Here is a 23,936-nt window from a genome sequence, read left to right as displayed (position 1 = left end):
AATTCCAGTGCTGGTGGTGTATAAGGAATGTGGAAAAATCTGCTACTGTAATTATCCTCCTCATTTGCTACTGTAATTATCCTTCATAAAGATAAGTCTGTAACAGAAAATCCTTGCTGTGCCTATCATGTACAATTATAAAGTCCCCATTTCATTGTCCTAAAGTGAGATTTTTGGAAGACAGTACTCTGATTTTATCATTTATCTCCTTGGGAATTTTATTTTTAAAATATTTTCTTTTTAGGTGAAACAAAAGTCAGGAATTCTGAAGACCTGTCTGCGGAAACAATGGCAAAGTAAGTAATACTGTTTATACAATCACCTGGCTTACATTACTACCATAAATAATAATTTATCTTTATGGCTCTCCTGGTGAGATTGTTGAACAATGAATAACAGAGAACATTTTACTTCTTTTTTCTTTCCTCTATTTCTGGTGTTTCTTTACTATTTAATATTGAAAGAAACCTCCAATTTCTTGGTATATTCAATATGATGGTCATCATTTAAAATGATGCCCTGAAAATTCTTCAGGAAACAGTTTAGTCTGTATTAGCTTTTGAAAAGTTTCCTTCTGTTCACACAGTTGAATAGAATCTGAATATCTACTGGGGACCCAAGCTTGAAAAATAGTTGTTTACTGGGCTTCCCTGGTGGTCCAATGGCTAAGGCTCCGAGCTCCCAATACAGGGGGCCTGGGTTCGACCTCTGGTCAGGGAACTAGATCCCATATGCCATAACTGAAGATCCTGCATGCCTCACCTAAGATTTGACACAGCCAAATAAATAAATAAATATTTTAAAAAAAAAGAAAAATAGTTGTTTGCAAAAGGCCCTCTAGGATATTCTTAAGATTCCTGCCCACATGCCTTTTCCAGCTTTATAGTAAGATGGGAACAAGGTATTAAAGAATTAACTGATTATACCCTGAACTGCAGAGTAAAAGATGAGTACAGCACCTACAGTGGCTCTCAAACCTGGCCATTCATCAGAATTATCTGAGAAATGATTTAAAGTACAGATCATTCAGCCCTGCCTCACAGCTTTTGAATTACTGCTTCTACCAGTGGGTCTGGGCATTTATATTTTGATAAATTTCTATAAAGGAATCTGATGCAGCCAGTCCCATGACTGGTATTTGGGAACCACTATTCTGTATTGTATGGACTTGCCTGGTAGCTCAGTGGTAAAGTATCTGCCTGCCAATGCAGGAAACACGAATTTGATCCTTGGGTTGGGAAGATCCCCTAGAGTAGGAAATGGCAACCCACTCTAGTATTCTTGCCTGGAACATTCTGTGGACAGAGGAGCCTGGTGGGCCACTGTCCATGGGGTCACTCACTCACAACTGAGTACATACACATACAACGCTCTGTATTGTAAACAGGCTTTTTTAAGCTACCTTGCTTTTAACATGTGCTCTCTCATGTGTTTAATGCATGTGCTCTCAAGTATTTTTTTGGCACCAAAAATACCTTGTCCCTTCTTACTTTAGCAGCTTGAATCTGGATATAAGTAAAGTTGAATCTGGATATAAGTTCTGTTTTTCCTTCAGAACCCAAACTCATGTGGCCAAAATTGTATTGTTATAGTAGATATTATTTATGTGATTTCTATCTTCCAGGCTTTATTAAGTGTAAATTAAACATTTATTTAGAATAAATTATTTGTTTTAATCCATAGTGTAAATACTGTCACCTTTTTATCAATGAGGAAACTAGCACAGTAACTAACCATGTGAGGTCACACAGTTAATGGACCTGAACTGTGATCACTCAACCGTAGTGCTTGGCAAAGAGAGAGAAATAACAGTGTGTGAGAACCATTCAGCTCAATAATCGTGCCTGAGAAACCACGAAAGGAGAGCCAAGAATCTGCTCCCTCATTTTTTCCTTTGTAATATGAGAACAGTAAAGCCTGAAATAATCAAGCATGTAATGCCCATAGAAAGATTTGCAGATGATTTTTAAAGGGTACAAAAAAGTGAAATGTATCATCTAAGTGGCCAGTCAGCCAGACAAGGATGTGATAGCTTGACTGACATTCTTCAGCTAGACTGAAGAAATTGAAGAATTGATGATGACCTTAAGGAAATATTGCCTAATCATGTATGAATCTGGGACAATCAGGAGAGAGAAATCAGATAGTAATAAACAAGGAAAGCTTAATATAAAGATTTATTAATTATAACAGGGGACTGGAGTAATGAGGAATTGGCTGGTAAAAAGTAAGAACTCTAAAGAATATGAGGTTAATTAAGTTGATTATGGGAATCAATGTCACAGCGTATACATATGTCAAATCATCACATTGTACACTTTTTAAGTATATTATAATTTTATCTATCAGTTACATCTCAGGGAAGCTGGGGACAAGTTTGAAAAACAGAAGGAGAGACTAGAAATAGCAGATGTAAGAAGCAGCCACTTCCTATCTCTCCTCAGACCGAGACAGCACCTGAGTGGAAAAGATTGAGATCTAGACCTTGTTGGAGAGGGCACTAGTGATGGCTTACTGAAGATATAGAAGTCACTTTGATGCTTTGTTGGCAGAACTTGCCAGAAATCTGCCCTTTTGAGTTCGGGGAAGCTGTTCACATGGAGTTGTCTCACCAGAGGCACTCTGCAGCAAAATTACCAGGGACGGTTCCAGAGATCTGCAGTACAGCATGATGCCTATAGTTAATGCTGCTGTGCACTTAGAAGTTTGTTAGGAGGGTGGCTCTCATGTAAAGTCTTTCTACCATGCATATGTATGCATTCACACACACACACACACAATGAGCAGTGCAAGGAATCTTGAAGGTGATGGATGTGTTTATTCCCTTGATCATGGTGATGATAACAGGAGTTGATCATGGTGATGATAATAGGAGTGTATACTTACCAATTGTATACAGTAATTATGTACCATTTTTATATACCAATTATACTTCCAAAATCTAGGGAGAATAAAAGAACACTAGGGATAGGGGGATGGAGTGTTTGGAGAAACCTTCTGTGTTGCAAGAGCTGGTCACCGGAAAAGCTATGTGTGCTGCAGATCCTGGATGCTAGACAAGTTCCAGGAGCTTGTGGAGTCAGTGCACACTGGGAACAAAACCCTCTCTCTCTGCAGTATCTCTTCTTTGCCCTCCACTGGCATAGCTTGACATCTTGCCAGCTAGCAAAGGAAAAATATTTGAAGGCCTCATCCAGTTATTGTGGAACATGTAAATGGTGAATAAGAGCTAAGAGATAATAAGTTGATAACTCACACAAAAAGTTCAAAAGAAAATAAATGATTAAAACCTTCTGTAAGAACTGAAGATAATTACCAAGAATCAGAAGAGCCAACAAGTTGGATTCTTGCTGAAATAGGTGAAGCAATAAAGCATTTATATTGTTTCTGAATTCAGTCACTCTGTGAAACAAAAATCTTAAAATGGGCATTTTAATGGGCAATTGGTGGGTTTTCAAGTAGTGCTGACAGCATGGGTTTTGCCTTTCACATCAACTTAGAACCTAAACTCTATGTAAAAATGAAACTCCACTGAAAGCAGAAGGGCCGAGATTCGAGCTCAGCTTACTCTGATACTCCATTTTCTGTCATGTCTGTGATACGCTATACTGCTTCTCAGGAAATGAACTAGTATTAATAAATATGACAGGATCCCCCTAGATAGCATCTACCAAAATTGTATATCCAGTTACTAACTAGATAATCTTTCATAGCATCCTTTTATTTTACTCATTAAACCTAACAAACCAAAACTTTTAGCCTTAAATTTAACTCTGAGGGAATATTAAAAATTATTTGTTTTTGCTTATAAAGTTGAGTGGCCTGCTTATTTCTCATTCACATTGTCTGTAGATACTGCAACTATCCTATTCATATCTATAATTGTATGAGATTTTTAAGATTAATTCCTTCAGAAATAATATTTATTTTTGCCATTCTAAATACTGTGGAGAACCATATTTGAAAGACTGTGTCCCTACATTCACAGCTGCTATATGGCTGACAGTGCGTGAGTGCCTGAGGTATGTAGTGACATTCAGCAAGACAAAACTGCTTGAAGTTGACTGACTGACTCACTCCCAGAAGACAGTAGAGCCAGTGGTCTCTAGAAGCGCACCTTACTTACTCCTCCTATAGCAAAGAAGGCCCATACACGAATGAAAAACAAAGTTTCTGCTTTACTTCTCCTTTTCAAAGCTTTGGGGTTTAACTTTGTTAAATAGGTTCACTCGTAATTAAAGACTGGAACAGAAGCCAGTAAAAATTAGCTCTGAACATTTTTCTGGTTTCTTAGAACACTACATTTGCATTCATACTTCAAACAACTTTACATGACAAATTATAAACAATAATTAATATTTGTGTAACACCTTACTCTTTTCAAAGTAAAGTGATGAAAATACTCTTTTCACTACGAGTGTCTCAGTAATCCTCAGAGCAATCCAGAATAGTGATATTCTTATCTTCATTTTATAGATGTTGAAACTCTAAGAGATTAAGTAACTAACCCAAGTTCACACAGCAAAAAATAAACTAGATCTCCAGTTCATCTTGCAGATGATGTCAAACTGCTACATTATAATGCTTAAAAAAATTGTTTTCCTATTTCATGGATGGGGAAACTGAAGCATAGAGTAGTTGAATGATTTGTTCAGAGTTTCAGGACTATTTTAGGTTTAAAATAAAGGTAGATATTTTTGTAATTGTACTAAATGTGTGGAACAGTGAAAGTGTGATGTAAAGGGAGATCAAAGTTTTGGTTCTTAGCTCTTCTTGTATAGGTGCTGGGGACTGTGTTAGGAGGTTTACTTAGGTGCATTTGCAAGATGGTCTATTAGACCTTTACAGCCCTGGGATTATTAGTTACAGACCAAAGGAGAGAATTGGGAAAGAAAACTATTTTTACAGTGTTGTTAGAGAGTAATATGCCCTGCTTTATTTCCTTCTCTGCAGAGATGTTGGCAATGTGGTTGAAGCCATGTATGGGGACCTCCCTCCTCCAATTATGCTCATTGGACATAGCATGGGTGGTGCTATTGCAGTCCACACAGCATCGTCCAGCCTGGTGCCAAGCCTCTTGGGTCTGTGCATGATTGATGTTGTGGAAGGTAAGTTTTCTTAGTGCTGACTGAATCAAAATCTTTGACTTACAAAAGATATCCATGGTAGATTATTGTTATCTTGTCTTTATTTATTGTTGACTTGCATCTTGAAGTATGTCCCTCTGTCTTTTGTATCTTTTTAAAATGTCTTTAAATGTTATTTTGTAGCAAAGGCATTCCAAGTATTTTTTTATTTGAATATAATTGACATTTAACGTTTCAAATGTACATCATCATGGCTTGATATATGTGTATATTGTGAAATTAGCACCACAATATATCTAGTTAACATATGTCATCACACAAAGTTACAGATTTTTGTGTGTGTGTGATGAGAACTTATAAGATCTTAGCAACTTTTCACATATGTAATATGGTATTATTAACTATAATCACCGTGCTATGCATTACATACCTAGGACTTATTTTATTAGTGGAAGTTTGTACTTTTCACACCGTCACTCATTTTGTCCACACCTCACATTATATAATCATTTTACATGCCATCAGAAACTCTACATAAACATCGTTTATGGCTGCATAATATTTCAATTTGTATGTACATCCCATAGTTTTATTTACTATTTAAAAAGAAGCTGCCATGTTTTTTCTGATCCAGCCTCAGAAGTCACACTATTGCTTGTGTAAGTCAGCTCTATTCAATGTGGAGGGACTACTGAATACCAGGAGGCAAAAATCATTGGAGGACATCTTAGAAGGAGGCAATCACATCAGTCTTCTGAATTTTCTTAAACTGCTTTTTCCCTCCATGCGTCACTTAATTCTGTCGTTGAGGGGAGATATATAGTATATAGTTGACTCTTTAAGTTATGTTGACTCAGAATATGTTAAGTGCTGTGGTTAAAATTTTTTGTTTAACATCTAGGTACAGCCATGGATGCACTTAATAGCATGCAGAATTTCTTACGTGGTCGTCCTAAAACCTTCAAGTCTCTGGAGAATGCCATTGAATGGAGGTAACCTACAAATTTATATTGTCTATATTTTATTTTATTTATTGTCTATATTTTAAATGTTAGGTTTAGCTTTTCTTTTTCATCAGCTCAAGCACCAAATTGAAGGGAATGGTTCAGTTTCCAAGCCTTAGCTTTGTTGTGATATGTATGGAAACATTTATATAAAGAGCAGTTTTAAAAAATAAACATTTTGGACTGCTCAATTGTCTAAAACCCATCCTTTTTCTAATATACTATAGTACCTCCTAGAATCTTAACAATTATGGATTATCTGCTGTCTAGCTGTTCCCATCTCTAAGGTGAGATTTTGGACTAAATGAGACTGTAAGGCCTTTTCCACCTCTGATATGCTATGATTCTGGATTCACTTTCTCTGTTCCAGAGAAGGTGGAGAAACAGATGGGTGTAGATTCCCTTCTCAGTTTTTATTTGCGTTTGGCCTAAATAAAAACCCTTTGCTAAATAGTTTTCATAGAAATTACTGACAGAATTGGCTATGGCTTCCACTTAAGTAACTGTTCAGTCATTAATTTATTCACTAATTCAATAAATTATTTGACCATCTATTAAACACATATTTATTGAACACTTTGTGCTAAAGGGTAATGATGTAAATATGAGTAAAACACTGTTCCTCCCCTACAGAGATCAGTTTTGGGATAAAATGTCTTCAGTATCCTTTCTTCCTACCTATTCCTCAAAATCCATTTCTAGTCCCCTCTCCAGAACACTTCCTATAACTCCTCCAAACCACCCTGGTCATTCCCTCAGCAAAATTGCTAAAAACCTTCAAGTCTATATTACATTATACTGTTTACCCCTTAAGTCTTCTAGTCCTTCTTTAAGGGATATGCTTATATTGTTAATTTTTATTTCTGTCTTAATGCTCTTCCTGCATTATAAGATCAGAAGCTATTCTCTATTTCTTTTGTACTTTCATATCACATATACCATACTGCAGATGGCTTTAGCAGGCAGAATGTATCTATTTACTGAGTCAGAGATATCAAGTGAGAATTAAGAACCTGGCAAATGTATCTTAGGGATTCCTCCTAGGACAGAGGATCTCATGCCAAATATGGCTTGCCAGAATGATGTTTGTGTTTGATATGGTTGCTTTTGCTTCCCCTGTTTACTACCATGATGTAAGATGCTCTCTTGGAAGTACCAAAGATCGCTTAAGCAGCCACACTGAGAATACAACTCCTACTAGCTCAACATGTACCTTGGGTATCCTGCCTGCCGCCGAAGTAAGAACCAGTGAAAAAATGATCACAGATAACTTTTAAAATTTATTCAGTGAACACTTTTTTTTAAAGTACCTAAGATGTATCAGTACCTGACCTAAGAACTGGGGATGAATTAGGCTTAGTTCCTTTTATCAAAAAACTGGAATACATACAAGTAATTGTATAAACGCAACACAACGAAAGAGGCAGAAGACAAGTACCCAAACCAGTCTGAGGGTCGTGGTGCACCTTCTCTTAAGGGGAGATAGAGTCTTGATTCTAGTATCAGATGTGGGATAGAATAAGCATTCTATGTGTTGAATGTTAAAATGTTCTGGGTTCTATGAGAGCCACTGATTTTTAGATATCTTTTGAGCATAAGAATCAGAAAGAATACTACCAGCTTTTTGGTAATTTTATTTTGTGTCTGAGGGATATCTGAATAGTTTATGACTCGTGGCCATTTTGATTATTCCAGATTTGAGGTGGGGACAAGATGTTGAAATACAAGACCAATCTATTTAATCCAGTAAAGATTTAAAGCAAAGTGAATTTCTGCTTTTGTTCTCTCAGTCATGCAAATAAGAGACAATAAGGTGTAGTCATTAAAAGCCTGGGCTTTGAAGTCAGAAATGGATTCGGATCTTGGTTCTACCACCTAGATGCTCTGAGGAAAGCAGAATAGGGGAAGCAGTTGAGGAGGAAGGGTGATAACAAAAGTGAGAAATTGGTTAGGAGACAATTGTAGAAGAGAGTAATGCTGGTCAGCATAGATGGTGATGGCAACAGAGGAAGAGGTCATATTTGGAATGTATTTTGAAGGTAGAGCTGACAGGATTGCCTTATGGATTGTGTGTTGGGAGAGCAGGTAAGGGGAGATGCAGCTTTCAAGGATGACTGCTAGGTTTTTAACCCAACAATTGATGAATGATAGAGACAAAGAGCAGCAGATTTGAGGGCAGGCAAGGGGCAGGAATCAGGACTTTTATTCACATGGTCAAATAAAAATATTCTCTTTGAATATGCAAAAAAAAAGAAAAGATTGAATGCAATCATTGAGTTGATAGAAAAAAGATCTAAGTACTGAGCTTTGAGATACACTACAGTATTTAGAGCTTGGGAAGGAAAGCAATATCCATCAAAATAGACTGAAAAGGCACAGTTGGTGAGATAGAAGGAAAGCAAGAGAGTGTTAGCACTCTTGGAAAAAGAAATGATCTTTGTCAAATGCTGCTGAGAGATCAAGTGAGGTCAAGACTAAGAAATGACCATTAGGATTGGCCTGATGAAGGTGACCTTGACAAAGGAAATCTCGGAAAGTAAGTAGGAGATAAAAAACTGATGCATGTTGGGGATGTTGGTTGAGGAAAGGATGTGAGGTGACAAAGTGGAGAAAGCAAGTAAGATAACTTTTTTGAGATAGAAGAGCAGAGAAGTAAGGTAGTATCTAGAAGTGAATGTGGGGTTGAAGATGTTTTTAAAGGATGTTTTATAATATCCACTAGATGTTTTATGTAATATCTACTAGAGAAAAAAATGACACAAATAAGAGACAGGGTAAGTAAAGGAACAAGATCTTCATGAACAAATGAGGATTGAACCAGTGTCCAACGTTGGTCTTGAATAGGAACAGAAATAACTTCATATATTCAGTACTCTTCAAGGTAGAGTATGTGATTATAAATATGGGTGGATTTGTAGATTCAGTTGGTGGTAGAAAAATGAAATAGTAATTCTGATTGCTTCTGTTTATCACTAAAATAAGAAAGTCATTATCTAAAGGGGGTTACAGTATAAAATTTTATGTGATTTTTTTTAAGCTAAAAAATGAGATTTAAAGAAATGTGTTCTGGTGGCTTGCTTCAGGCAGTGTTTTCAGGTCTCCTGGGACAGGCAGTCATTTTCTTGGCCCTTAGTCAGCTCCGAGAAGACTATTCTATTTATAGAGTCTGAGCTCCTAAGCCTCTCTATCATGGCATGTAACATCCTCCAGGAGCTAACCCCTGCCTGTCCTGTTCTGTCACACTCTCCCGTTCCTCTCCCCTGTTCCTCCTTGCTCTCTTCCCTCTAAGATCATCGTCCTACTGATCTCTTCACATCACAGTACCTTTGTTCACAGTATGCCTTCTGCCTGTTTTGCTTTGACCACCCTCTTTTGTTTTCCACTTATCCTCAGTCCTGAGTTTAGGCAAGACTTTGGGAAGTTTTCTCTGACTTCATTCAGAATAAATGAGGTTCCTTTGAACCTTACTCTATTAAAATTATTTGTTTTGTTTCTTTCTCCCCACTAAATTATGTGCTTCTTGAGCTCAGGCATGGGATATGGTATCTACCTTTTGGTAAATATTGCCAGGACTTAAGTGACTTCAGTGCGTTAATTTTTACTGCTTGGTTTATCACCATAAAAACAAAATGGGAAGTAGTGGTAATCTCCATAGTAAGCTACATTGATAACCACACCTTTTTAGTAGCTCCCACAGAATTGCAAAATTACTGATTTGACCCTGCTGATATGATAAGATAAAGATGAATAACCTTCTCTCTCCTGTCTCTCTTTTCTAGTGTGAAGAGTGGCCAGATTCGGAATCTGGAGTCTGCCCGTGTCTCAATGGTTGGCCAAGTCAAACAGTAGGTTTTATTTTTCCCCCTTTGCACTGGTTAGAGGCTGAAACATAATGAGGAATTATATATTGCTTTTTTGGTCATACATCTATTCTACCATGCTGGTGAATACCTTCATTATTTTAGATAATTTTTATAACAGAACTCAGTTTGGCCAGTTGTATAGATTTTCTCTTCTTCTTTTTTTTTGCAGAAATCCCAAAGCCAAATAATGTCTTCTGTATCAGCAGTCTCCAACCTTTTTGGCGCCAAGAACTGGTTTCATGGAAGACAATTTTTCCATGGACTGGCGGGCGGGGGGATGGTTTGGGGATTATTCAAGCATATTACACTTATTGTGTACTTTATTTCTATTATTATTACATCAGCTCCACCTCAGATCATCAGGCATTAGATCCTTTGGGGACCCCTGTTGTATATAATAATGGATTACCTTATTAGCACAACTATAGGTGTTGAAAGATGAAGAATACCAGAGAAAGGGCATTAAGTGTTCACTCTGGTGCTGGCAGCCATGGTTTCATTCTGGTAACAGTCTCCTTCTAAGCCAAACCTAGTTGTGAGGAAATCATGTTATAAAAAGCTTTGGCATAGCCTGAGTGAAAGTCAGATCCTAAGGGTGAGCTAAGATTATTTATTATTTAACTTCTCTGGTGGCTTAGATGGTAAAGAATTGGCCTGCAATGTGGGAGACCTGGGTTTGATCCCTGGGTTGGGGAGATCTCCTGGAGAAGGAAATGACAACCCACTCCAGTATTCTTGCCTGGAGAATTCCATGGACAGAGAAGAGCTGGGCAGACTATAGTCCATGGGATCACAAAGAGTTGGGCATGACTGAGCAACTAACACTTGACTTCAAAAGATTATTTAGCCCAGTTGATCTTCCTAGATAGGGTTACATGAGTCCTGGGTATTGCTGTGTAGTCACAAAATAAACTTCAGGTGAATTGGGAAAAGGACAGACAGGGAGTACAAGGGTTGATGAAAATGATAATGGCATTATTAAATGCCTGCTTTTTGCCAGGCATTGTGCAAGGCATTTTATATACACTATGTAATTTTAAAACCTTGTATAATGAAAAGTTCTCTAACATATACAAATCGAATAATAGAATGACCCCAATGTACCCATTACCCACCTTCAACAGTTATGAACTCATGTTTCATCTGTGCCCCTATTTATTTCCCCTAAGGACAAAATATTTTGAAAAAAATTTCAGATATAATTTCCTTTGCAAAATTTTAGTATGCTCCAAAACGTAAGGATACTTGAAGCACAGTCACAAAACCAGTATCACACCTAAAAAAATTAACAATTCCTTAATATCATCAAATGTCTTTAGTATCTACTTACCTGATTGTCTTAATTTTTTTTTAGTTCAAACCAGAACTATAATAGGAATATATACATAGCAATTGATTGATAAATCTCTTAAGTATCTTTTAATGTATAGGCTACCCTCTGTCTCTATTTTTCCCCTGGCAATTTATTTGTTGAGGAAACCTGGTTGTTTGCTCTGTAGACTCTCCCACAATCTGGATTTGCTGATTGATTCCTCAAGGTGTAATTTAACATGTTCCTTTATTCCTTGTATTTTCTGTAAATTGTTAGTTAGGTCAGAGATTTGATCAAATTCAGATTTGTTCGTTGTTATTTTGGTTTTTTATTTGTTGACAAAGAATCCGCCTGCAACACAGGAGATGTGTGCTGGAGACTTGGGTTCAATCCCTGGGTTGGGAAGATCCCCTGGAGAAGGAAATGGCAACCTGCTCCAGTATTCTTGCCTGGGAAATACCATGGACAGAGGAGCCTGGTGGGCTACAGTCCATGGGGTCACAATAGAGTCAGATAAAACTAAACAACTAAATAGCAACAGCAATAGGTGATGTTGTGTACTGCTATCAGGAAGCACATAATGTCTGGTTGTCTTCTTTTTTTTTTTTTAGTATTAGTAGCCATTGATGATAACTACCTGTATTCATTCATTCATTTCATTCATTCATTTGCACTATCTCATTTAATCCTTACAATACCTCTCCAAGGTAACTGTTGTTTTATATGGGAGGAAATGGAAGTTCAGAAAGGTAAAGTGACTTTCCCAGAATCACATAACTAATGAATGATAGAACTCATATTCTTAGAACTCAAACTCCTATGTATTTGACTTTAAGGCCTACATGATGGATTTTATATCCAAAAGAGCAGTTTAAGTAGTAATATCTGGCAGGCACAATGCAGAGGCTTTAAATAAGCTGTGAGACTGCTAATTTTTCAATGCTTGAATATTTTGAGATCTGATTTGTTTAAGCAATAAAGAGTTACATGGCTTGTATTCAGGTAGTTCAGTTATCTTTACATTTTTACTTCAAGTGACGTTTTCTCTAAATATGTAAAACTATGTATGTAAAAATCTGCATTTTAATTGTCACTTAGATGCCCACTGGAACCTTCCTGCCCTTCTTGATCTAGTTATAATTCCCTTAAACCTCCCAATTTACTGCTGTGAAAGCCCAAAGCACATATTGTTTCGTTAATACTTTGACCTAATTGTGAAACTTAACACCTCACGCTCCTAAGAAAACTCCCACTTAACAAAACACTTGTGAACATATACATCACTGAAGGTTTGGTAGAGAAGACTGAAGTTACCATTCTTAAAAAATCTACAACCAAAGTTTGACTGACCCTTCAATTTGTCCCAGTCTCTCTCTAGCTTGTTCTCTCTCCTTGTCTCCCTTCTCCTTTTTCAAGGGCAAAATGACAAATTATCATGAAGAACAGACTTTGGCCCTAGCTGCTACCTAGGCTCTTGAGGTTTTACTTTTAACACCTGTCAATGTATTTTTGTTCAATGAGTTCTCTTTAAAAGAAATTATGGTACCAGCTGTTCCTGTAATAATTTTTCTATCTAATTATATAAAATAAAGAGATATTATTTTTAGATGAAAAACAACAATAACTGGTTGGATCAGATGCACGAATCTCTAAGGTTTATCTGGCCTTGGTTATTGTAATTGCCAATTTCTGTCAGCTAATTAAAAGTGGGGGGCCTTTTACCAATCTGTTTCAGCCTTGTACTATAAACAGGGTACAGTAGAAAAACACCATGCTTTATAATTGGGCCTGGATCTGCCTCCCAGCCTCATCCACTCATGAGCTAAGTGATCCTGGACAATTTTTTAACTCTTCAGAGCTATTTTAAGGGATTGCTATGAGGATTATATAAGATAATGCCAATAAAACTCTTTGTCACCATGCCTCAGGAAATGTTTACTACCTTCTGTGGGTCAATAGTAGCTCAGATGGTAAAGCATCCGCCTGCAATGCAAGAGACCTGGGTTCAATCCCTGGGTGGGGAAGATCCCCTGGAGAAGGAAATGGCAACCCACTCCAGGGGACTGGAGAACCCCGTGGACCATGGATTGTGGATCATGGATTGGCAGGTCACAGTCCTTTGGGTCACAAAGAGTTGGACATGACTGAGTGACAAAACATGCATCGGTGCAAGAACCAGAAACCAGCCCTTGGAGTATAGTCAGATGTTGGTCATGACCTTCCACAGCCCTGGTATACTTTTGTATACTTTTAAATGCACGTTTTTCACACCCTCTTCCTGGAACATTGTTAAGTTTTAACTAGTATTTGATTATAAAAAGCCATAAATATCAGCTTCTCTAAGGTAATTTATGTATAGAAGAGAGGTGTGTGATAGCACTTTTTTTTTTTTAATACCTAGGTGTGAAGGAATTACAAGTCCAGAAGGCTCAAAGTCTATAGTGGAAGGAATCATAGAGGAAGAAGAAGAAGATGAAGAAGGAAGTGAGTCAGTAAACAAGAGGAAAAAGGAAGATGACATGGAGGTGAGTGAAAGTCAGTATTCTTAGAAGGATGGGATAGTGTGTAAGGTGGGGAAAGGAAGGTGACATTCATTAGATATTTTAAGGGACAAAGATACTATCATAATAGTTACTTAGATTAACTGTAAGATATAAAGCACTTCTTTTTTCTTTTTATAATCCAGGTCTTTATTTTTACACCCAAAATGCCATGAACATAGGGAATGGGCTTCAGGAGTTCACGCTCCTTTCCATTGTCCTCATTAAGTGTGCTTCTCTGGGTGGAGCAGGCTGGTGCTTCAGCTGAACACAAGGCCCTTTCTCTTTGACTTCCTTCTTTTTCTGATCATTTCCTTCACACATTTCAGGAAGCTGTCGGCTCTTAGAGTGCCTGATATGCTCCATACGCACATTAATTCTCTTGGCAGGAATCTTGCCCTTGTTTATTTACAATGATGCCAACAGCATGCTGGATAACCCTGTAGACTCTCCCAGTTTTGCTCTGGTAACATTTGTCAGGCATTCCTTTTGGAACAGTACCCATTCCCTTGATACCTGTAGTATCACCCTTCTTGTAGATTTGCTTGTATGTGGCCAAAGGAACAACTCCAAGTTTTCTAAAAGGCCTAGAGAACATGTAGCAGGTGCCCCTTCTCTTTCTTTTTGTGTTGGTCATTTTGGCGAATTACTGGAAGATGGTGGTTCTGGCTGAAAGCATAAAGCACTTCTTGATAACTCTGACAAATTGGAACATAAAACTCACAGTATTACCCTGCCCTCAGGAGAACTGCTCTCTCATCAGGCCCTTTCTCACCTCCACTTCTGTTCCTGTGGTTTATCTCATGAAAAAATCCCATTTCCTACCACCAGTCTACAGAAAACCGATCAGATCCTACCCATCTTTCAGGGTGTATCTCCTTGGGAAGCTTTCCGACCTCAGTTTATGTCTGTAGTATAGCACTGAGAGTCTGTAGGACACAACTTAGCACTTTCTTTTCCGAAGTTGTGACTGTCATAGAACTGATTTTCTTAAACCACACTCATAATGTATGGTTTTCTAATAGTCATCCCTATAATACAGGTTCAGTGTCCTCTAATAACAAGCATTGTCTCCCCCCAAAAATAACCTATGTATTTGGAGGGGAGGAACTGATATTATGTGTGAATTTCCCTCAACATAGAGCTTAAGGTTGTGTGCATAGTAAGTGTTCTGTGACAACTTGCTGAGCAACTGATTTGAGGATGGTAGTGGGAAGGGGGGCTTTTTCTGATAAGTGATTAGTGAGTGTGAGCCACAGACTTTCAGGGATGAATTATGAATATTTTACTAATGACAGGGAATGGACTCTGTGTACACCACATATTCCTTTGCATTTGGAGATGCTGGCATCAGCAAGGAGGAGAGTACATTTTTTAAAACAGTAGTTTTAATTTAGTGAGGATCTTCTTGTCATCTTTAAGATAATACTTTGTACCTTTTTGGAGTTCACAAAGTTATGAATAATGTGTGATCAGTTTGCTCTCCCATAGTCTGTGAGATGAGGAGAGAGCCTTTCTCACATGTTAACAGTGTAGAAACAGACTCAAGAGATGAAGAGACTTGTCCAAGGTAATCAAATAGTGTTTAGTGGATTTGAGACTCTGATACAAGTTGTCAGTTACTTTTTCCCTTTTGTGTGCTAGGATCTATACTGAATGATTCACATTAACAACTCTAGTTCTCATTTTGGCTCTGCATTGTAAATATTAACAGTTTTGCAACTCAGATGCAGATACTTGCCTATGGTCACATGTAAATGTTAGTGCTAAAACACATCCAGATCCTCTGAATTTTAATTCCAACTCATTTTTTTCTTATCATTTTTATAGGCCCTAATATATGGGATTTTATGAACTCCAGCAGTTCTGTTAGGAGGGCAAACTGAGGCACGTCAGTCAGTGAGGAAGTTAGCTAGACAGTCTCCACCTGAGGGAGGACACACAGAAACCCCCGGAGTCACAGCTTCTTGCAGCTAGTGGATAAGTCCTGGAAATCTAATGCACAGCGTAGCAATTATAGGCAACAATACTGTATGATAAACTTCAAAGTTGCTAAGCAACTAGATCTTAACTGTTCCCACCACAGATAAAATGATAATTATGTGACATGATAGAGGTGGTTACCACGCTATGGTGGTAATCACTGCAGTGTGTACATGTGTCAAATCAACATGTTGTACACCTTCAACAATGTTGTATGTCACTGTTATTGCAATAAAGGAAAAATAAATAAAAATGATGGAGATAATGTTAGTAATGCCAATTAAATGTAGCAGCAACAACACAAAAAACCAGGCACGGCTTCTTAGGGGCATCTCTGTTTAGCACAGTATAAAAGTTGTGTTTGAAATGGCCCTGAGACATACATAAGAGGTCAGTTGCATCCATTCTGTTCTGTAAAAGAAAACAAGCTATACATTTTTATTGGGGATGAGGGGACTGTAATATATAATGGTTAAAATACAGGGAAAAAAAGGGAAAACATTATTTTGGTTCTTGAATAAGCTTCAGTTGTCCAAGAGATGTTTCTTTATGCATAAATCTCTTTTTTAAAACTGCTTTATTGAAAAGTTTGTAAGAACCTACAGCTTTATTTTATAGTTGTAGGTTCTTATTATATTTAGGTTTTAATCCATTTGAGTTCATTTTTATATATTATCCAACTTCATTCTTTTGTATGTGGGTATTCAGTTTCCCCAGCACTGTTTTTTGAAAAAACTGTCATTTCCCCATTGAATGGTCTCAGCATCCTTATCAAAGATCACTTCACCATATATGTGATGTTTATTTCTGGGTTCTTGAGCTTATTCCATTGCTCTATTTGTCTATGTTTATACAAGTACTGTGCTGTTTTGATTACTGTAACTTTGTAATATATTTTGAAATAGAGTATGAGTCCTCCAGTTTTGTTCATCTTTATTAAAATTGTTTTGGTGTTTGGGATCCCTTAATATCCATATGAATTTTATGGATAAGTTAATAAATATTAATCCCTTAATATTCCATATGAATTTTAGGATAAATTTTTCTATGTTTGCAAACAATGCCATTGGGATTTTGAAAGTGATTATGTTAAATTTACAAATCACTTTGGGTAACATGAACATCTTAACCATCTGGTGATCTTTAACACAATATATGCTGTCTCATGTTCACTTCTAGATTTTCATATTGTGGTTGATGTGGTATTCCAGTTACTTATTTCAGTTATAATATTTCAAAATATACATGATGTAAAATAGTGTAGAGAACATTTTATTTGTTCAGCTTGTATTTAATGAGCACATACTCTGTGCCATCTACTTTATATTGAGATTTAACAGATTTTGTTATATTTGGTCATTTCCTTTTTAAAATTACTATTTCAATTATATATAAATTACTGTTTATATAAACATACATATGGAGAAGGAAACGGCAACCCACTCTAGTATTCTTGCCTGGAGAATTCCATGGACAGAGAAGCCTGGTGGGCTACAGTCCATGAGGTTGCAAAAAGTTGGACACGACTGAGCATGCTCACACACTAGCATAATGTTTACATCGTATCATTGTCATATATAAAAATAAAAGAAAAAATATTTTATCAACATATTTTCAGTTTTCCCTTCTAGTTCATTCTCAAAGCATACCATATTTTTCCAGTAGTAATCTTAACTCAGGTGACATGTTGTACTCTGCGTCTTTCACTTAATGTTATATCATAAGCGTTTTTCCATACTGCAGTGTGTTTTGTGTAGTTATTCTTTTGATAATGTGTTATTTTTGCCAGATGAGTATAAGAAGCTCAATCTTGGCTGTACCAGTTTACTAGCGTTGTGATCTTAAGAAAGTTTCCTAGGTTCACTGAAACTAATAAAAGTAAAAAGTATACTTCTAATCATCTAAACATGCAAGTACAACAATAACATGTCACAAGGCTGTTATAAGGATTAAATATATTAAAATGTCTGGGACATGGTAAGCCCTTAACATGTGCTAGTTTCTTTCCCTTTCCTTTTCCCAAGGACCTAGTTTTTAGCCTGTTCCTCCTGGGGTTGCCCTCTGGGCTCAAAACTTGCTCTTACTCTTTCAGACCAAGAAAGACCATCCATACACTTGGAGAATTGAACTGGCAAAAACAGAAAAATACTGGGATGGCTGGTTCCGAGGCTTATCCAATCTCTTTCTTAGTTGTCCTATTCCTAAATTGTTGCTCCTGGCTGGTAAGTGTGCATGTATATGTATTAGTCAGCCTGGGATGCCATAACAAAATACTGGGTGGCTTAAACAATTCTGGAAGCTGTAAGTCTGAAATAAAGGTTCCAGCCTGTCAACTTCTAGCTTTCTTACTGGCTTGCAAACAACCACCTTCTCACTATGTTCTTATGTGGCGGAGTGTGTGAGAGCAGGCTGTCTGGTGTTTATTCTTATAAGGACACTAATCTTGTCTTATGAGGGCTCTACCTTTGTGACCACATTTAACCTTAATTACTTCCTCATTTAACCTTAATTACCTTCATATCGCCAAGTGTGGTCCCATTGTGAATTAGGGTTTCATCATATAAATTTTTTTTGGGGGGGACACAAGTCAGTCCCTAGCAGCGTATGTATATTGTCATTTCAGTTATGTCTTTGTTAAAAGTGTTTGCCATATGGGTAGCAACTTCCAAAGTGAAATACCATCCTTACTCATTTGTGCCCTTTCTCCTTCCTTTGACAAATCCATAACTAACTAAGCATGAGCATCCACCAGGGATGATCTAATTCTGGCCTGGTCTCTGTACCCTGTCAAACCCAAGTCCTTCTCCTTGAGTGGTATAAGGATATTCTGAGTAAAAAGGAAATTTAAAAAGTAAAACCTGTTTTCAGAAAGCAGCTTAAACAAGCAAAGTGATTATGGGGAACCTCAGCCTTGAAAGCTTCATGTGGTGAGACTATACCCTCAGGAAGTTAGGATTGGCATTAACATGAATTGAGAATGTCATCATGTTTACCACTTTGTAACAATTTTTACTTCATAACAGCAAAACCTATTTCATACAGCATTTTCAAATAAGTTACTTGTGGATTCTCTTTATTTTATTCTAGGTGTTGATAGATTGGATAAAGATCTGACTATTGGCCAAATGCAAGGTAAGTTATGAAGAAATTAAATTCCTAGGTCCCCCAAGGGCAGAGAAATGGGCAAAGTCATGTGGAAATTTTCTGTCTAAAAATGGGAATTATATTACCACGTAGACCTCAGAGTTGTAAGAATTAAAGTGATGCAGTGTCTTTGAAAGGGGCATTATAAAGTACTATGTGCAGATATTATTATGAAAGGAGATATTCTGAATACTGGTCAGTATTTTTATTATTGTTAGAATTCTTAGGAAAGGGAAAGGTCCAAGATAACCCAGATACAAAAAGATACAAGTTCTGTTTAGAAGACAACATGATGAGGTGGTAAAAGCAAGGACTCTGCGGTTGGGAGAACTGTGTTTGAGTACTACTTCTTTCCTACTAATTTTTTTTCCACCCTGGGCAAGTTACTTCTTAGCTTTAATTTTCTCAATCTGTAGAATGAGAAAATTGATGGCAGCCTCACAGGGATTGTGAGGTGTAATGAGTAGGAAAGTGACGTGTGCTCAGGTTCAGATGTGTTGGCCAGATGACTGTGGAGGCAGTGGAACCAACTTCATGGAAGCTGTTGGCTTTAGTACAGATGAAAGGCTTGGTGAAGGTGAAGTCAATAGGCATTGGCAACTTTGGGTTATAAGAAAAAAGGTACCAACTCCAGGGCCAAGGTTAAGCAGATTCTGTTCTTGACTTTCCTTCTTTTCTACTTACTCTCCTGGGCAATGTCATGGTTCCCATTTACACCCTGATAACTCACAAAGCTAAACCTCTGACTCGTCTCATACCTCTCTCCCGAGGTCCAGACATGAACCATGTATCAAACCTGCTGGACATCTCTGCTTGGATGTCTCATGGCCTTGATGACCAGGGCTGGGTTTCATATTCTTTAGTCTCCTTAGAGATCTTGCTTTATCAGTCATCTCTGTCCACTCTTAATAAAATGATCACATTTGTTTGAGCTTACAGTGTTACACAAGACAGTGTGAAAAGTGTTTAGTACAGTCTGGAACATAGTTAAGCACTAAGATGGTAACTTATTATTGTAATAATAAATCTCAAAATCTTTAATTTACAAATCCCTTAATGATAAGGCCCCCGCTTACATCTCCAGCCTCATTGTTAACTCTCATGAGCACCATCCCAAAGTTTATCTTCTCAGGCAGGAGCAAATACCATTTCATCCTCCGTTTCTTTGTGTAAGTTACTTTTTCTATGTGGGAAGCCTTCCTGGATGCCTGTTTTATTGCAAAGGCCCAATTCCTGTGTTTTTGCAGTTCCATGTGCTTAGTGTTATCCTAGGAACTACATGCTGCATTAAAATCTGAGTTTTATGTTTTGCTCTCCCACTAGACTATAGCGTAAATAGGAACTGTTTCTTTCTATGTGTCTGGCCCAAAGTAAATGCATATTAAGTAGGTGCAGAAGGAAGAAGTGAAGGGAAATGATTTACTCAAGGTTACAATGTCAGGTATTACCATCTTCCTCACAGGCTTGTTAACTGGGTCCAGACTGTTGGGGTGGGGTGATGGGGAGGTCCTGGCCTGCTAGCGTGACCTGTGAGGCTGCAGAGATGGTAAGGAGAGGACCATTTCAGTCCTTGAGGTGGCTTTGGCTTATATCTTCCCCCAGGGAAGTTCCAGATGCAGGTCCTGCCCCAGTGTGGCCACGCAGTCCATGAGGATGCTCCAGACAAGGTGAGCGTGGTGCTGGATGCCTGTAAAAGGGCCTCTGTGAGAGTAACTGTGGATCTCACAGAAGACAGCATGAGCCCCTGAGTCAGCCTGTGTTGCCTGCAGCAGCTGCTGTGGGGCCTACACACATGCAATTCCACCAGCCCCCCTGACCTATCCCTGACAGCTGCTTTTGGTCTTACCTTTCTGTATATGGGCTGAAGAGCTACTGGTGCCCTGCTGTTTTACCCAGGGCCCTGTGGTTAAGATGGAGAAGGGAATAGCAACCCACTCCAGTATTCTTGCTTAGAGAATCCCATGGACAGAGAGGAGCCTCCTCCATGGGGTTGCAAAGAGTTGGACATGATTGAGCGACTAACACACTGTGGTTAAGATTGTAAGCTGTACTTCTCCATTATCCGCAAAAGCCAGATGGAAGAAGGAATAACTGTGGTAGACACTGCTACACGCACAGTTAGGAATTAATATGTGCTCCTCCTTTAGGAAAAAAGTGCTTTGTAACTCTACAGGGATAGCTAAGCCTTCACATCATTCCTCTTGACTTTTCTGGAGCCATCCCTGCAGGACTCAGGTCCTTTTGCTTTCAGGCTTCCCAGAACTGCAGGACCATGAGTCCACTATAACGCCTTAACTTCCAACAGAAGCCCATAGGATCTCCAAGGCTGAACCCTGTAGCTACCCTTAACATGGCCTGGAATATCTCTCCCTTTTCCAGGTAGCTGAAGCTGTTGCCACTTTCCTGATTCGGCACAGGTTTGCAGAGCCTATCGGTGGATTCCAGTGGTAAGGAAGTACAAAGATTTAAAGATCCCAGCAATACCCCAACAAAGAGATATTTGCAAGGTTGTAAATATCTCTGCCTTACCCCTGCCTGGTTTAGGTCACCATGCTTTTCTTCTTCCTCCTTAACACAGAGCCCAGCGTGTATGTTTCTGCAAAGCCGTGCTTAGTTCTTTCCGTGTGCTCTGGTCCAGTGAGTTGTTACTAAACTGACATTAAACGGTGCCTAGTCCCCTACCCACTTTGTGATGTGTACTTTTTCTTGAGATGCCCCTTCCTGTGGAGGCTGAAATGGGAATTGTCCATTTCCGGGCTCCTAGAAAAATTCTATATGCCTTCTTCTGCCCTGCTGTCGAGGAAGGTGAGGCAGACCTTGAGGCTATGTAGAGATCTGGAACAGGGTTTCCAGCCTCAGCACTGTTAACATTTGAGGCAGGTATTCCTTTGTGGTGGTGGGGCTATTCTGTGCACTGTAGCATGATGAACAATATCCCTGGACTTTTACATACTAAGAACCAGTGGCACCCTCTCAACACACACAGTTGTGACAAGCAAAAATGTTCCTAGATTTTACATAATGTCTTAAGGGAGGCAAAGTCATTCCCATTTGGGAACCACTGGTCTAGAGGAAAAAGGATGCCTCTCATCTTAGGAAATTGTTTGTCGGATTAGGAGACACAGTAGATTTCTTTGTGGAGGAGGAGGAGGAAGAGAGGCGTGGTGACCCAAACCACATGGTCCTGGTCCCACCTCAAGGAGCTCCCAGTCTTTACTGCAGAAGCCCCATCCTCACAGAGCCCCACAGGCCATATGAAGAGTCATGCCTGCCAGTTGGAAAATCTCTTTTCTGATTCTGATGCTGTTCCAAGGGAACTTGTTCACCACCCTGAGAAAATCTGAAGAAAAAATGTTGAAGAAATAAATACAGTTTCTACATCAGGGAGTTCTAAATGCCAGGGCCTAAGCAGTGTGGATGACAGAGCAAGGTGGGCACTGAAAATGATGACAGGAGCCTGGTACAGTGAGCCACAGTGATTCCCTGATGTCAAACCACCCCTCAAGCAACTGGCCGTTGATGGATCCCAGGAATCAACAATAAAGACTTAGTTTCTCTCAGTAAGCCGTGTCCAGGGGCCCTGGCCCATTTGGAGCTGTGGTCAGATCAGCTGTACACTGAGAGCACACCCTGTGTCTAGCCCTGGATGGGGCTGAGAAGAGGTGGCGAGATCTGCAGAGGCCATGGTGATCATTAGGGAGGGCTTCCTGCAGGAGACAGGGTGAGCGGGGTAAGCTAGTGACAGTCACATTTGTTTTCCATTCTCTTTCCACTCTTCACAGTGTGTTTCCTGGCTGTTAGTGACCTGCTCTCCTTCCCTCCCTCAACTTTGAGCTCTGTTGTAAATACATCGCACCAGAGGCCACTGTGATGCCGCTGTCTCCTCCTCACCATCCCGCCCGACCATGTGACACCGGCTCCCTGTAGACGGGCATCCCCAGATGTACAAACCCTTTCGTGTATTCCTGCCCAAAGCATTGTTTTCGAGGGCCTTTGATCAACATTGGTCTCCCCAGTCTAAGGCTCCCCAGCTCCTCTCCCTTCCCTGTTCAAGGATAGCTCTTGCCTGTCCTCCCTGCCTTGCCTCGGGTGAAGCCTCCGTCAGAACCGCCGCCCTGGGCCCTCTTCATGGCATTCGGTAATGCACCTGGGTCCCCACGTTTGCCCAGGTACAGGAACCTCTGTTCCTTGAGATCGTTCTTGCCATGGTCCTGCCCTGCCTCACAGGCTGGACCATGTGCACGATGGCCTTTATTTTTCCCTCGTAAATAAAACACCAGTCAGATACTTTTTTATCCCCGTCTTATTCTTCTAGGCTTGGAAGACCCTGAGAGGTCAGGATTTCATCCTTAGGTAGAGGGAGGGGTGGTGGATAGCATCACAAGAGACTCGCCTGAAAAATCAGGCTCAGCCAGTCCAAGCACATGGCCTCCCATCTGCGGAGGGCCCACGTCCCACTCCCACATGTCTGGGCACCTGCCCTGGGCTGAGGCCAGGCTGCTCCAAGGGTCTCTTGAGCCCTCACCTGCCATAGAGCAACCCAGGTTGACTACAGCCCATGCACAAAGCCACAGGCTAAGGCCCGTGGAGTTGTTTTTAAGAAGCAGATTTAACCATTTTCATAGTTGGTCCCTGGAGGTATGCAGAGTGCCCGCTTGCCTTTTCTAGACCCACAGCTTATCTTAGTCGTTTATGGTTCCCATGTCACCCTTCATAGAAACAGTCCAGTCCAGCATCCTCAACATTTGCCCTTTTCCAGCTGCCTCATCACAGCACTTCAGCCTCCCTGCTGCCCAGGCACGCCATTTCCAAGGGTAGGGAGGGGCAGTCTCCTGCAGCCCATCTTTTCTGTGACTGTCTTAGGTGATGCGTAGCCCCCTCCACCTTTTGACCCCACAACTTCCTATCCCTGTCCTGCTACAGGGTCTGAAGTCTGGGACCTTCTTTGTTTCTTTGTTATTTATGACCTTGTTTAAAGAAAATAAATATCTCCCAACCTTTAA

At 39.3% G+C, this 23,936-nt stretch overlaps 1 protein-coding gene across 2 annotated transcripts in view; it reads left to right on the top strand.

Moving 5' to 3' along the window:
• PPME1 (protein phosphatase methylesterase 1) overlaps positions 1-23,936 on the top strand; it is a 53,814-nt gene extending 29,878 nt beyond the window's left edge. Inside the window, exons 5-14 of one of the 2 annotated variants that reach the window (XM_070473264.1) lie at positions 245-296; positions 4,954-5,108; positions 5,989-6,079; positions 9,871-9,936; positions 13,668-13,791; positions 17,882-18,011; positions 18,877-18,921; positions 20,536-20,600; positions 21,313-21,380; positions 22,716-23,936. In XM_070473264.1, the coding sequence (XP_070329365.1) occupies positions 245-296; positions 4,954-5,108; positions 5,989-6,079; positions 9,871-9,936; positions 13,668-13,791; positions 17,882-18,011; positions 18,877-18,921; positions 20,536-20,600; positions 21,313-21,380; positions 22,716-22,734 (815 nt within the window). In that variant the 3' untranslated portion in view covers positions 22,735-23,936. Of the gene's footprint in view, positions 1-244; positions 297-4,953; positions 5,109-5,988; positions 6,080-9,870; positions 9,937-13,667; positions 13,792-17,881; positions 18,012-18,876; positions 18,922-20,535; positions 20,601-21,312; positions 21,381-21,511; positions 21,615-22,715 lie in introns of those variants that run through there. The other variant, XM_070473265.1, reaches the window with a different exon arrangement.

The sequence above is a fragment of the Odocoileus virginianus genome, chromosome 10 (assembly GCF_023699985.2).
Source record: "Odocoileus virginianus isolate 20LAN1187 ecotype Illinois chromosome 10, Ovbor_1.2, whole genome shotgun sequence".
Taxonomy (NCBI): domain Eukaryota; kingdom Metazoa; phylum Chordata; class Mammalia; order Artiodactyla; family Cervidae; genus Odocoileus; species Odocoileus virginianus.
This window is presented reverse-complemented; position numbering and strand designations above follow the sequence as displayed.